The 15714-nt window shown below is 43.0% G+C and overlaps 1 protein-coding gene across 4 annotated transcripts in view; it reads left to right on the top strand.

The window, feature by feature from the left end:
- The window catches only part of ttll7 (tubulin tyrosine ligase-like family, member 7), a 125998-nt gene that overhangs the window by 16054 nt on the left and 94230 nt on the right, over window positions 1–15714 (top strand). For all 4 annotated transcript variants that reach the window (XM_071344489.1, XM_071344490.1, XM_071344487.1 and 1 more), the window contains 2 exons: window positions 5625–5966; window positions 6531–6662. In XM_071344489.1, the coding sequence (XP_071200590.1) occupies window positions 5942–5966; window positions 6531–6662 (157 nt within the window). In that variant the 5' untranslated portion in view covers window positions 5625–5941. The remainder of the gene's footprint in view (window positions 1–5624; window positions 5967–6530; window positions 6663–15714) is intronic.

A 15714-nucleotide genomic window follows, 5' to 3' on the forward strand; every position in this document is an offset into this window, starting at 1 on the left:
AACCTTCAATGTTATGTCATAATTACGTAAAATTATGGCAAATTAGTTCGCAATGAGCCAGGCGGCCCAAACTGTTGCATATACCCTGACTCTGCGTGCAATGAACGCAAGAGAAGTGACACAATTTCACCTGGTTAATATTGCCTGCTAACCTGGATTTCTTTTAGCTAAATATGCAGGTTTATATATACAATACACAGAAGTAAAATATATACTTCTGTGTATTGATTTTAAGAAAGGCATTGATGTTTATGGTTAGGTACACGTTGGAGCAACGACAGTCCTTTTTCGCGAATACGCACTGCATCAATTATATGCAACGTAGGACACGCTAGATAAACTAGTAATATCATCAACCATGTGTAGTTATAACTAGTGATTATGATTGATTGATTGATTGTTTTTTATAAGATAAGTTTAATGCTAGCTAGCAACTTACCTTGGCTTCTTACTGCATTCGCGTAACAGGCGGGCTCCTCGTGAGGCAGGTGGTTAGAGCGTTGGACTAGTTAACCGTAAGGTTGCAAGATTGAATCCCTGAGCTGACAAGGTAAAAATCTGTCGTTCTGCCCCTGAACAAGGCAGTTAACCCACCGTTCCTAGGCCGTCATTGAAAAATAAGAATGTGTTCTTAACTGACTTGCCTAGTTAAATAAAGGTGTAGAAAAAAAAGTCGGCATCCAAAATGACCGATTTCCGATTGTTATGAAAACTTGAAATCGGCCCTAATTAATCGGCCATTCCGATTAAACGGTCGACCTCTATTCCATATGCGATTGAAACTAGCATTTCTCTCATGTTCTATTGGTTTTCAAATCAACTTTCTTTCACTGTCCAGTAACCAAAGGCACAATCCTAGTCATATATTAGCAACCTATGATATTTGTTGCATATTTAGATCTCTGCTCTTTCTAAGTTTCAAATGGTTATTTTCATCTCTGTCACATGAAACCGCTCACAATGGTGTTTTCCCTCTAATTGCGTTATGGAACAAACATTCATGCGTAGCCTGCTGCTTCGTGCGCATTGCTGTGCTTATAATGTGAAGAAATTATAGTTGTTCAACATTTTATGCTAAACGGTCTGATCTGTTGTATGAGCCTCATTGCTTTTTTTGGGGGGGGTGGATGTAGCCTAGGTCTACTGGTTGTATGAATTTGGGATCTATCGCCCCAGAACTGTCCCAGAGTCTGTTTGGAATAGGCCATTTTTTTCTCGCACTGAAGGACAAGCTGACCAATAGAACAGGTCAACTATTCTACTATGGGGGATAGTAGATTGACATAGGCTAGTGATTTTGCTGTTCGTTACTCGTCTTGTTTGCCGAGGAAAAGTTCATGTGGGCAGTTTCAAGTTTGAGGAAGCTAATTGTCACCATAAATATGCACCTTTATAATAAAGAATTTCACGCATCCTCACAGACTTATGTAAAATAGTCTACTATTCCTAATGTAATGAGTCGATTGGATAGTCATAATTTAAGCGAATTATATAAATCAATCACTGTTCGCCAAGAAGACTGTTCAATGCAGTTCACAGTGGCTTAGAGTAGGCTTTTGGCTACATCAAATTCTCCTTTCTTTGCACAGGAAAATGTTAGCCTTTTATAAACACATTTCATACAGTTCTACTACACTATACAGTATATGACTGGAGACATTAGCAAAAAAAATAAAACATTTACGACAGAAGGGAAAAAATGACGTTGTCTGATCCGTGTATTAGGCCTACGAGAAGGGGAGACACAAACACAATGACGTCCATCGTCATTTTGTTTGACCCATTGACAAAGACTGAATATGTACACTCACCGGGGATATGGTCAATATTAGGCTACTTTTCTCTCAATTAAGTCTTTTCATTGTCTTCTCTTTACAGCAATAGCCATTTGTGTTCCAAACAGTTTTTCTGCGATTTAAAAAAAAAGAAATACTGCTATATGCCTGGCTGGGTCTCTCTGCTTTTCACTGACAGTCGCAACACAACAATAATCTATTTGGTATTTGCCGCTTGCTCTGCCCAATTTGCGCGCCCATCCGACTGTAGGCTATGAAAGTTCAAACAAACCACAAAAACAAAACCAAAAAAGATCATGCTTTCTGGTGTAGTAGCCTATTTTGAATGATTGTATTTATCTCTGCATAGACCGGAGTAAGCTAATTAAATCAAATCCAAATCAATGTTATTTGTCACATACACATGGTTAGCAGATGTTAATGCGAGTGTAGCGAAATGCTTGTGCTTCTAGTTCCGACCATGCAGTAATATCTAACAAGTAATCTAACCTAACAATTTCACAACAACTACCTTATACACACAAGTGTAAAGGAATGAATAAGAATATGTACATAAAAATATATGAATGAGCGATGGCTGAACGGACAATTTTGGCAATTTAATTCAATTTACTCTAGAGAAAGCTTCCCCTAGCCTTATGGACACACAGCCTATGTATTCGCACATCTTCAAATTGCTCATCGGAATTCGGTAAGAATGTCGCACGCCATTGCATACGAGTTGCATGTTCTGTTAAGATGATTTACCATACACGAAATGGGATTTCTCATTGGGATTTCTCATTGGGATTTCATTCTGAGAACCGTGGGTGGACGCCGTAATCTGGTTACGCAACCCATGCATATGGGTCCGGTAAATTTCTTAAATGTCGGGTAAATTTAAAAATGCACTGGTCAAATGTCCGTCGCCACATTTTTCTAACGGAAACCCTATCCTAGATATACCAAGAGCCTTATGAGTCCCTTTCATAAAGACCGAATAACACATTCAATACAAAATAAACAAGGGCAACGTACGGTTGTGTAAAAAGGTACACCTATCTAGCACCGGGTCGGACCCCCCTTTGTCTCCAGAACAGCCGGAATTCTTCGTGGCATGGAAACATTGTTCAATTGGTGTCAAGGGACCCTAACGCGTGTCAAAAAAACAGTCCCTACACCATTATACCACCTCCACCAGCCTGTACCATTGACACCACGCAGGATGGGTATATGGACTAATGCTATTTACGACATATCCTGACTCTGCCATCAGCATGAAGCACCGGGAACCGGGTTTTGTCGGACCAGACGATGTGTTTCCACTCATCAATTGTCCAGTGTTGGTGATCACGTGCCCACTGGAGCCGCTTCTTCTTGTTTTTAGTAGATCGGAGTGGAACCCGGTGTGTTCGTCTGCTGCAATAGCAGGACTGATAATTTGTGCGTTCCGAAATGCCGTTCTGCACACCACTGTTGTACTGCAGCGTTATTTGCAGGTTTGTCTCCTTCGACCTCTCATCAACAAGCTGTTTTTGCCCACAGGACTGCCGCAGACTGGATGTTTTTTGTTTGTCGCACCATTCTCGGTAAACCCTAGACACAGTCTTGCGTGAAAAGCCCAGGAGGACGTTTCTGAGATACTGGAACTGTTACGCGCCTGGCACCGATGATCATACCACGCTCAAAGTTGCTTAGGTCACTAGTATTGCTCATTCTAATGTTCAGTCGAACAGTAACTGAATGCCTCGATGTCTGTCTGCCTGCTTTATATAGCAAACCGTGACCACATGACTCACTGTCTGTAGGCGCAAATCATTTTTGTGAACGGGATGGTGCACCTAATAAACTGGCCACTGAGTGTATACGCAGGCAAAGGTGTTTGAGTGTAATCATGTGGGCCATATTGGATTCAGGATAAATTAGATTTACAACAAAACAGTCGCTATGGGCGTGATTACCAAATTCAGATTTACATGTGATTTAACCTCCATCAAATGGTATTATGGCAGCCATATTGCATTTGACGCAAAATCCATGGTGGCCCCAAAGATAATCTGGGGTGGCCCCTGACAACAAGAGTAGGGGCTAAAATAAAACAATCTTTCAAGGAACCTTGGACCCCAAAAAAATCAAATTGTCTGAGCCCACTTGTTTTCCTTAGAGCAGATTACACGAGCCACAAACATCAAAAAACATGTGCAACTATATGTATTTTTGTCAGGCCGGATGATACAGCACTGAATGAGAGCAAATTTGACTTGGACAGTTGTCTATAAATCAGCTACGAAGAGGTAAAGCTTACATTCGTCATAAATATTCATAGTTTACATTTCCGCATATTGTATCTCTGCGCTTACAGGTCTATATTTCTAAGATGCATTACGATATCCTAATGCTGTTTGTTTGTGTACGTAGGACAGACAACTGACTACTTGTTTTTCTCTAAACTGTTACAATATCAGAGCTTGCAATATTGGGTTACATGAGCTTATGTGGCCCATCCACCCTCCAGCCAGTTATGTCACCAAATCTATTTACTTTTGCAGAAAAATCTTTTTACACAACCATTCATTTCATATATGGGAGATATTAGGAATATGAACAAACATGGTTGTACATTGGATAGGGGTAACAAAAAAATGTGAGCGCCTTGGCACTAGCCTATATCTGCCTGGGGCCTCAGGGCCATAGAGGGGTAATATGACACCGGGAGGTGAATGCTCTCTGGCTATCTCTAGGTAGAAACAGAGAACAGTAGGCTACAACACCCAGGGGAGAGGTAGTGTCAGCAGTTCAGCTCATCCTTTCTCTCTCCCTCCCCCCCCCCCCCCCCGCTGCACTCTCTCCATCCTCACTGTGAATAGAGGGTAGAGAGCACAGCAACCCGTTGTTTGGATAGAAGTGAACGGGAGTTATTGAGTGATTTGAGTAATGTGATTGGATTGTTTTCCCATTTGAATTAATTACGCTGATTTTGATGGAATCAATGGAGCTGCTTGGCTTTAGCTTGCTGGTAGTGTATGTTTGTGTGTGTGTGTGTGTTTGTGTTGTTCTTTCTGTGTTGTGTAGGCAAATGTGTGAATCACTTAAAGAGCATTTCACAATATGACCACGACAGGCTACTGTTGATCTCTACAGTGGCATTTTTGTTGTTGAAATAAATAAGCTATGGTTAATCGGAAAAAAAATACTGTTGATCACAATTGACACCATACAAAATAAGAAAATGAGCTACAGATATTTTGATAGCCTCCTTTTACTTTTCAACAACAGTTGCATCTGATTGTGTTCACTCAAGCCATTAACGGGCACAGATGGCACGATCACGAGACGTGGAGAGAGAAGAGGGACAAGCCTGAAACCCTTTTATTTGACAGCCGCATTAATATTTAATGACTCTCCCATGCAGCTGTCCTGTATATGGGCTAGTTGTGATTACGGAATTGCATTAATTACTACATGACTGTACGTCTGCTATAGCGCCTGAGGGGTGCAGTATTCAGTCACGCAGCTCCATACAGTGAAGCTCTGTCACAGTGAACTCATTCCATAGCAACGCTTCGGATGTGTCCCAAATGACACCCTATTCCCTATATAGTGCACTACTCTGGACCTTATGTGCCTTCGTCAACAGTACTGCACTACATAGGGAATAAGGTTCCATTTGGGACACAGCGCTTCGTGTCAGATTGATTTATATAGTGTGAGATCTGTGCGTGCTGCACATCGAAAGGTTGTCCAGGGCAGCGAAGAGCAAAGCATGCATGGAGCCAAGCAGCAGTTATTCTCCTCCTCCTCAACCTTGGCTGTAAAAAAAAAAAGTATTCTTCTTCTCTTCCTCCACAGGCACTAGACACCCGACACATCCATCACTTTCTCTGCGGGCTCTAAACGCACTGTGGCTGTGCTGAATTCTAAGGAGGAGTCCCACTCCCCGGTCTCCCCCTCCACCCCTCTGCTGTCCCCTCTTCACTACCTTCATGACCAGACTGAGGGAAGAGGAGAGGCTGGTGCTCAGATGATCTCGCTCTGGGCTGCCGTAACCAAATTTGTCCAGACAGGGAAGACATAAGTAGTGTCTCTGGAGGGCCCTGCCCGGTGTCCCCTCGGCCGCTAGCCTGGCAGAGTGCTCTGTTCTCCCCTTTGATCCCCCGGCCCATGAGATGCCCTCTCCCCCTGACGATGGAGGTGAGTATGACACCTCTACTCTCCAGGCCTGACACTGCCAATTACCTCATAGAGCTGAGATGCCCTCCTCTCTCTATCTCTCAAACACACACACACACACACACACACACACACACACACACACACACACACACACACACACACACACACACACACACACACACACACACACACACACACACACACACTGCGATGGATGCCTTAATAGCGGGGCCTGACAACGCCTCAATGTCTAGTATGTATGCACGCCCAGCGAATAATAATAGCAGGGTCACCTCCAGCATAACAGAGCAGGGCCTGCTTTCTCTTTTCCTTTTGAATGTCCGTTTGCATCCAATTGAGTCACAACTGGACTGTAGACAATGGCTGTATGAATATCCAACCAACCAATCACTACATCCTATCCTCCCACCCTGTACTGGGGTTATTAATTAGTGCACATCGTAGCAAAACGTTTTACAACAGGAAAGTTGTAAAGGAGTTTCTGCCCGTTTGCTTTTTTTGGTTCGTAGTGAATTCACCCCTGTACTGTAGCTAATCTTGTACTGTGGCTCCCTCCTTCAGAGGATCAAGGACCATCCCTCATGAACGGGCCATCTGCGGGCTCCCACCAGATCAGTGGGAGAAGGAAGGTCCGCACCAAGAAGAAGAAGGGGACCATTACGGCCAACGTGGCTGGCACCAAATATGAAATCGGTACGAGGGAATATTGTGCTTTGTGTTGTGATGTTAAGTTGCCTTGCACGAGCGGGCCAGAATGGCTCATAGGAGCCTGTCTCCCGTTTCTGTAGCGTGAGGCAGCTCGATGTACAAGTACAGGATGCTAGTCTATCTATCGCAGGGACTTACCTCTAATATTTCGCCTTAATGCTGAGTGCCAAGCAGAGACGCATCGGGTCCCATTTTGACAGTCTTTGGTAAGACTCGGCTGGGGATCGAACTTCCAACCGTCCGATCTCAGGGTAGGCACGATAACCACAAGGCCACGGAGTTGTGATGTTAGCTTCATCTTTAAATTGTAGGGGGGAAATTTGTTCATTCAAAGCAAACAAATGTGATCCTATAGACCGTTTCTCATATTCAGGCAAACGCTCGCTCAGTGGGTTGGCACATTTTTTATGGAGTGACCCACCTAAAACTGGAGTTTTCTTGTGTTTCTGGCTCGTGTAATCGCTGGCTGGTGTTAAGTGGTGACCCAAAAAGCCGCAGTAAATGTACAGAAAACATGAATTGAACCATCTGATTTGGCAAACCATTTGAGCATTGCGTTTGTTTTTGAAACTCTGAAAAACAATAACTAATTGAGTCAAGCGTTCGAAAAAAATATCCAAGACGATTCAACACATTCTCAAGTGAAGTGATTGAACCTGGCAGTGGATTTTTCCCCAAGGAAAGTAAAAGAGCTGAGTAAGCGCTTTTCAAGTGTTCTGTAAATTGGGTGATGGTATCTCAGGGGTGAACCCACCACCGACTAAAGTATGGAGTCAGCAACACAGAGAGAGGTTGATGGGTAGAGGGATGTTGTGGTGGGTACTGTAGTTGTAAGTCGTGCTGTGAATCTGTTCTCTCGCTGTGCAGAGACTCTCATTCTGGCCATATTGTAGCCATAGCGGGCCGTCTAGTGTAGCAAATGAACATGAAGGACCAGATGGACTAAGCATTTCTACTAGAGCTAATCTTGCACCTGTTCAAAATGTATATCATTAAAGGTAATGATGAAAGATGGAACATAATAGTGGTAAAGCCGTTAAGGCTGCGTCCCTTGGCATATATGCAATCCCCCTGCCAGCGAGGGATCGAATCCTGGCCCCACCGGTCTTCACACTATGTTCTCCCAGCTCAGGGAACAGACAAACCCACATAGTTTTTTTGCTTTAGGTTAGCCGAATGCCATTAGACATTCCAGTGTAATTGGACTGTCACAGTCACATTGGAAAGATTTGTACTTGTTAAAGTGCAATTACGCAACATTAGGTCCAGCATCTCCAGGTTTGCCAAAGCTTTCAAGAAATGAATTAATACGTTGTTTCGTTATGGCATATGAATTTTTAATTAGTCACTGAATAATGAATAGTCAGTCATTGGATTAATGTCTAAGTGCGCCAGCCACCTATCTCTCATACTTCGGGTTTCCACTGGGATTTGAATACATTATGGGCCATTTATTTATCTTTTTTGTAAAATAGGGCAGGGGAAACCTGTGTTCAGATACCTAAGCTAGGTTGGATATATTGAATCACTACAAGGCTGCCGGGTAGAGCACTATGGATGCTGTCTTAATTGGCTTGTCACCTCACCACCATGAACCACACACTGGTACTCTTTAAGGTTCTTTAATGAACTGTAGGATGTGGTTCTACAAGCAATAGAAAAAGGAATAATATGCAATTATGACTAGAAGATGCATGCAGTATAAAAGCTTAATCAGCTTAGCCTACTACAGTATGCAATGTAAACGTAATGAAATATGGCTTCACACAGATGTGAATACAATACTGACTTAAAATGATATGCTGTATGTAATCGGCTTCTATTAGATCTAACTAGAAGGATTTTGCAGTATAAGAGGAAATAAATGACAATAGCAGAATACAACTGCAGTCTATACACTGCTACACAATAAAGTTCTAGTATGCTAACATTGACAGTAAACTATAAAGTGGCCCACAGTGCAATAAACTGCATACTGACCATAGAATGAGTGCACCAGAGCGAGTGCACTCACTTATACAACTTTATACAACGGGTGGGTCTAATCCTGAATGCTGATTTGGTTAAAACCGCATTCCCCGGTGTCTATTCCACAAGTTACCACCGGATAAATCTATGAAGTTAAAATGCCGATTTACTCTGTTCCATCTGACTGCGCAATCCACTGTCTCACCACTGTCCCAACCAAGCAATTTCTAAATTTCTCCACTATAAAAAGCATCTAAACTCAGCAAAAAAATAAATGTCCTCTCACTGTCAACTGCGTTTATTTTCAGCAAACTTATGTGTAAATATTTGTATGAACAAAACAAGATTCAACAACTGAGACATAAACTGAACAAGTTCCACAGACATGTGAATAACAGAAATGGAATAATGTGTCCCTGAACAAAGGTAACAGTCAGTATCTGGTGTGGCCACCAGCTGCATTAAGTACTGCAGTGCATCTCCTCCTCATGGACTGCGCCAGATTTGCCAGTTCTTACTGTGAGATGTTACCTCACTCTTCCACGAAGGCACCTACAAGTTCCCAGACATTTCTGGGGGGAATGGCCCTATCCCTCACCCTCCGATCTAACCGGTCCCAGACATGCTCAGTGGGATTTCGATCCGGGCTCTCCGCTGGCCATGGCAGAACACTGACATTCCTGTCTTGCAGGAAATCACGCACAGAACGAGCAGTATGGCTGGTGGCATTGTCATGCTGGAGGGTCATGTCAGGATGAGCCTGCAGGAAGGGTACCACATGAGAGAGGAGGATGTCTTCCCTGTAACGCAAAGCGTTGAGATTGCCTGCAATGACAACAAGCTCAGTCCGATGATGCTGTGACACATTGCCCCAGACCATGACGGACCCTCCACCTTCAAATTGATCCCGCTCTAGAGTACAGGCCTCGGTGTAAAGCTCATTCCTTCGACGATAAACGCTAATCCGACCATCACCCATGGTGAGACAAAACCGCGACTCGTCAGTGAAGAGCACTTTTTGCCAGTCCTGTCTGGTCCAGCGACAGTGGGTTTGTGCCCATAGGCGACGTTGTTGCCGGTGATGTCTGTTGAGGACCTGCCTTACAACAGGCCCTTACAAGCCCTCAGTCCAGCCTCTCTCAGCCTATTGCGGACTGTCTGACCACTGATGGAGGGATTGTGCGTTCCTGGTGTAACTCTGGCAGTTGTTCTTGCCATCCTGTACCTGTCCCACAGGTGTGATGTTCGGATGTACCGATCCTGTGCAGGTGTTGTTACACGTGGTCTGCCACTGCGAGGACGATCAGCTGTCCGTCCTGTTTCCCTGTAGCGCTGTCTTAGGCGTCTCGCAGTACGGACATTGCAATTTATTGCCCTGACCACATCTGCTGTCCTCCTTGCAGCATGCCTAAGACACGTTCACGCAGATGAGCAGGGACCCTGGGCATCTTTCTTTTGGTGCTTTTCAGAGTCTGTAAAAAGGCCTCTTTAGTGTCCTAAGTTTTCATAATTGTGACCTTAATTGCCTAACGTCTGTAAGCTGTTAGTGTCTTAACGACCGTTCCACAGGTGCATGTTCATTAATTGTTTATGGTTGATTGAACAAGCATGGGAAACAGTGTTTAAACCCTTTACAATGAAGATATGTGAAGTTATTTGGATTTTTGCGAATTATCTTTGAAAGACAGAGTCCTGAAAAAGGGATGTTTCTTTTTTTGCTGAGTTTAGACATTATTTCACATTTCCTTTAGACTAACATTTAGTTTTCAAGAGTGGAGATTTTTATTAACCTTGCTGTCTATCTCTCCAACATTTGCAATATTGTTTCCATATTCAAATTCGATCTCCAGCTGTCCCATAGTAATGAACGTGTCAGGATGAAACAGCATGAATCAGATGGCATATTTTTTATGGATATATACAAAGAAATGTCATTGAAAAAGGTGAAATGATGTGCAGCTAGTTTGTAACCTTTCCAGCTTCAGTTTAAAGTGATTGCGTTAGCTGTGTTGTTGGCTACTTTGCTGTTATTCTGGCTGCACATTTTGACGTGACTATGTTAGCCGTAGTTGGCTAGCTAGCAAGTAAGGGATAATAACGGTGCCAGCCAGTATGGCAATGGAACATTTAGAAAGAACGAAGGGGTCGCGTCCATAGATACAGAACTAAAAGACTGAACGACTGGGTCGTGTCTCTAGCAACCGAACCAATAGAACAAACGACCAGCCGGCTTGGGCCGGAAGCAGTATGAATAAATTAATCACATTTCTTTATGAAAATATGTTAATCATTAGTTGAATATGTTGGTAACTTGTTGTATAAAAGTGATAATGCCGGGCAATGGCACACATTTCAGCAAATAAACGCCTGTTTCAAATAAACGCTGGGTCTAAATGAATTGTTTTTGAGGTTACCATGAATTACCATTAATTGTTTACAAGGTTTAATCTTTGATATGTGACATTAAATAATTCAGTAATGACTCAAAAAAATGATGGCAATCATGCCTTTTTATCGCCAGTAAGAAACTGCTCGCCATTGGCTGCTAACAGCTGAGAACTGCTAGCAAAATGGCAAGCACAAAAACAGTCACCAACATCGAGAGTACAAATCTGCAGAAATCGACCGTCTAGTTGTGGAACATTTCTGTGATCTTTTATTTCAGCTCATTAAACATTTGACCAACACTACATGTTGCATTTATATTTATGTTCAGTGTGTATGTGTATATATATATTTATAAAAAAAAAAAAATCTCCACAAAATGTAAATCGCAGTGCAGTTATCACAAAACATATTATTCTCTGTGTTATAGCCTAACTAGACGAACTAGACGATAGGCCAAGGCTTTCGACTCTGTCAATCACCACATTCTTATTGGCAGAGTTGATAGCCTTGGTTTCTCAAATGATTGCCTCGCCTGGTTTACCAACTACTTCTCTGATAGAGTTCAGCGTGTCAAATCGGAGGGCCTGTTGTCCGGACCTCTGGCAGTCTCTATGGGGGTGCCACAGGGTTCAATCCTCGGGCCGACACTCTTCTCTGTAAACATCAAAGATGTTGCTCTTGCTGCCGGTGATTCTCTGATCCACCTCTACGCAGACGACACCATTCTGTATACTTCTGGCCCCTCTTTGGACACTATGTTAACTAACCTCTAGACGAGCTTCAATGCCATACAACTCTCCTTCCGTGGCCTCCAACTGCTCTTAAATACAAGTAAAACTAAATGCATGCTATTCAACCGATCACTGCCCACACCTGCTTGCCCGTCCAGCATCACTACTCTGGATGGCTCTGACTTAGAATACGTGGACAACTACAAATACCTAGGTGTCTGGTTAGGCTGTAAACTCTCCTTCCAGACTCACATTAAGCATCTCCAATCCAAAATTAAATCTAGAATTGGCTTCCTATTTCACAACAAAACATCCTTCACTCATGCTACCAAACATACCCTCGTAAAACTGACCATCCTTCCGATCCTCGACTTCAGTGATGTCATCTATACAATTGCCTCCAACACTCTACTCAACAAACTGGATGCAGTGCCATCCGTTTTGTCACCAAAGCCCCATACACTTCCCACCATTGCGACCTGTACGCTCTCGTTGGTTGGCCCTCGCTTCATACTCGTCGCCAAACCCACTGGCTACAGGTTATCTACAAGTCTCTGCTAGGTAAAGCCCCACCTTATCTCAGCTCACTGGTCACCATAGCAGCACCCACTTGTAGCACGCGCTCCAGCAGGTATATCTCACTGGTCACCCCCAAAACCAATTCCTCCTTTGGTCGTCTTTCCTTCATGTTCTCTGCTGCCAATGACTGGAACGAACTGCAAAAATCTCTGAAGCTGCAGACTCATATCTCCCTCACTAGCTTTAAGCACCAGCTGTCAGAGCAGCTCACAGATCACTGCACCTGTACATAGCCCATCTGTAAACAGCCCATCTATCTACCTACCTCATCTCCATACTGTATTTATTTATTTATCTTGCTCCTTTGCACCCTAGTATCTCTACTTGCACATTCATATTCTGCACATCTACCATTCCAGTGTTTTAATTGCTATATTGTAATTACTTCGCCACCATGGCCTATTTATTGCCTTAAATCCCTTATCTTACCTCATTTGCACTCACTATATATATACTTTTTGTTTTCTTTTTGTTCTACTGTATTATTGACTATGTTTTGTTTATTCCATGTGTAACTCTGTGTTGTTGTATGTGTCAAATTGCTATGCTTTATCTTGGCCAGGTCGCAGTTGCAAATGAGAACTTGTTATCAACTAGCCTACCTGGTTAAATAAAGGGGAAATATTTTTTTTTATATAAATCAAATCAAATGTATTTATATAGCCCTTCGTACATCAGCTGATATCTCAAAGTGCTGTACAGAAACCCAGCCTAAAACCCCAAACAGCAAGCAATGCAGGTGTAGAAGCACGGTGGCTAGGAAAAACTCCCTAGAAAGGCCAAAACCTAGGAAGAAACCTAGAGAGGAACCAGGCTATGAGGGGTGGCCAGTCCTCTTCTGGCTGTGCCGGGTGGAGATTATAACAGAACATGGCCAAGATGTTCAAATGTTCATAAATGACCAGCATGGTGAAATAATAATAATCACAGTAGTTGTGCGAGGGTGCAGCAAGTCAGCACCTCAGGAGTAAATGTCAGTTGGCTTTTCATAGCCGATCATTAAGAGTATCTCTACCGCTCCTGCTGTCTCTAGAGAGTTTCAGAGTTCCTCTGTGGAGGAAAGACCTGGGTAAAGTTGTTTAATTTAAATAAAACCAGAGAGGAAGAGGCAAACTTTAGGCTACTTTGGTGAATTTGCGAGGCATGCAAGACAGATTTCCAAGACATAGAGTGCATTCAGAAAGTATTTCAGACCCCTTGACCTTTTCCACCTTTTTGTTACGTAAACAGCCACATTCTGAAATGGATTACATTTAACATTTTCTTCAATCTGCACACAATACCCCATAATGACATAGCAAAAACAGGTTTTTAGCCATTTTTGCCTCTGAAATACATCCCCACAGCATGATGCTGCCACCACCATGCTTCACCGTAGGGATGGTGCCGGGTTTCCTCCAGACGTGACACTTGGCATTCAGACCAAAGAGTTCAATCTTGGTTTCAACAGACCAGAGAATCTTGTTTCTCATGGTCTGAGAGTCCTTTAGGTGCCTTTTTGCAACCTCCAAGCGGGCTGTCATGTGCCTTTTTACTGAGGAGTGGCTTCCGTCTGGCCATTCTACCATAAAGGCCTGCTTGGTGGAGTGCTGCAGAAATTGTTGTCCTTCTGGAAGGTTCTCCCATCTCCACAGAGGAACTCTGAAACTCTCCACCGAGTTCTTGGTCACCTCCCTGACTAAGGCCCTTCTCCCCCGATTTCTCAGTTTGGCTGGGCGGCCAGCTCCATGAAGAGACTTGGTGGTTCCTAACTTCTTCCATTTAAAAATGATGGAGGCCACTGTATTCTTGGGGACCTTCAATGCTGAAGACATTTTTTTTGTACCCTTCCCTAGATCTGTGCCTTGACGTAATCCTGTCTCGGAGCTATATGGACAATTACTTCGACCTCATGGCTTCGTTTTTGCTCTGACATGCACTGTCAACTGTGTGACCTTATATAGAAAGGTTTTTGCCTTTCCAAATCATGTCCAATCAATTGAATTTACCACAGGTGGACTCCAATCAAGTTTTAGAAACATCTCAAGGATAGTCAATGGAAACAGGATGCAACTGAGCTCAATTACGTGTCTCATAGCAAAGGGTCTGAATACTTATGTAAATAAGGTATTTGCTTTGTCATTATGGGGTATTGTGTGTAGATTGATGGGGAATTTTAGAACAAGCCTATAACTTAACAAAATGTGTAAAAAGTAACGGGGTCTGAATACTTTCCAAATGCACTACATGCACGCCACATTTTGTTATTTTTGCCCTCGCACTGGCTCGCCTGGGGGCGTATTCATTACGCCGATTCTGTTGCAAAACTTTTCTTAAAATAGAAGCTAACGGAAGAAAACGAGGAGGGACATTTTTGAATTTGTCCAATGGAAACTCTTGTTTCGTTTTGCAACTGTTTGGACTCACCTGTCTTTGCTCTGTTACGTGTAGAATATCCTAGCCTATTCATAGATGATATACCCTGCTTTACTGAAGTTGTGAGACATTGCAAGCCATGAAATTGCAAGATACAGCATCCCATTGCCGATAGACAGGCCTAGTGCACGTTTCTGACTCTCTGCCTGGTGGTCGACCTGCCTATATGGTGCCCCTCCCCTCTCTCTGTCCCTCGCTAGCTCGCTATGAAAGATGCGAGTGTTTGTGTTCTCGGAAGTACAAATCAGTCTCCTCCGTTCCAAAAATACTGAATCTTCCGAATCGATTCCTAGCGGATTCTAATCTTGACACTCAGAAATGGAAGACGAGCCCAGGAGTCGACATGCAAGGAGTTCAACTCTCCACCACTATGTCGTTGGCAGCAGCGCAACTGAATTGTGAATTCCTGTGAAATGTATGAATTTTTCTTATATATTTTTTTGGAAACCCCCCCCCCCCCACAAATGCAGTTTAAATGTAAAAAAATGTGTCCATTTGCCACAACCCTAGTACAATCATCTACATGTAGATACATTTGCATCTTTGCTAAAAATGCATGTAACGCAAAATACATTTTACAAAAAACTAATTGGAATTCCATCAACTGATCTGGGCCCAGTTTTTCCAAAACCTTTTCGATAGGATTTTGGCAATCTATGTGAAGTATATTCAAATGGCGTTCCTGTGAAGTAGGGATACGCGACATATGCCTCGTTTCCTGAAACGAGTCACACACACATGGGAATATATAGGCCTTCTGCCTATGTGATAATAGGAAGCACATATTCAGATTACCTTCACAGTACAGAAACATGTCCTACCTTATTTTTCAAAACCTTCCACAATGACTTTCCCCATGTCAAGTCCATTTAACTCCTGAGAGTCAATTTCTTGCTCAAAGCCATGAGCAGGCCTGAGGCTGTAACGTTTAGCCTCCTTCTAAGGCTGTTCTCAAG

Source organism: Salvelinus alpinus, chromosome 16 (genome assembly GCF_045679555.1).
Source record: "Salvelinus alpinus chromosome 16, SLU_Salpinus.1, whole genome shotgun sequence".
NCBI lineage: Eukaryota > Metazoa > Chordata > Actinopteri > Salmoniformes > Salmonidae > Salvelinus > Salvelinus alpinus.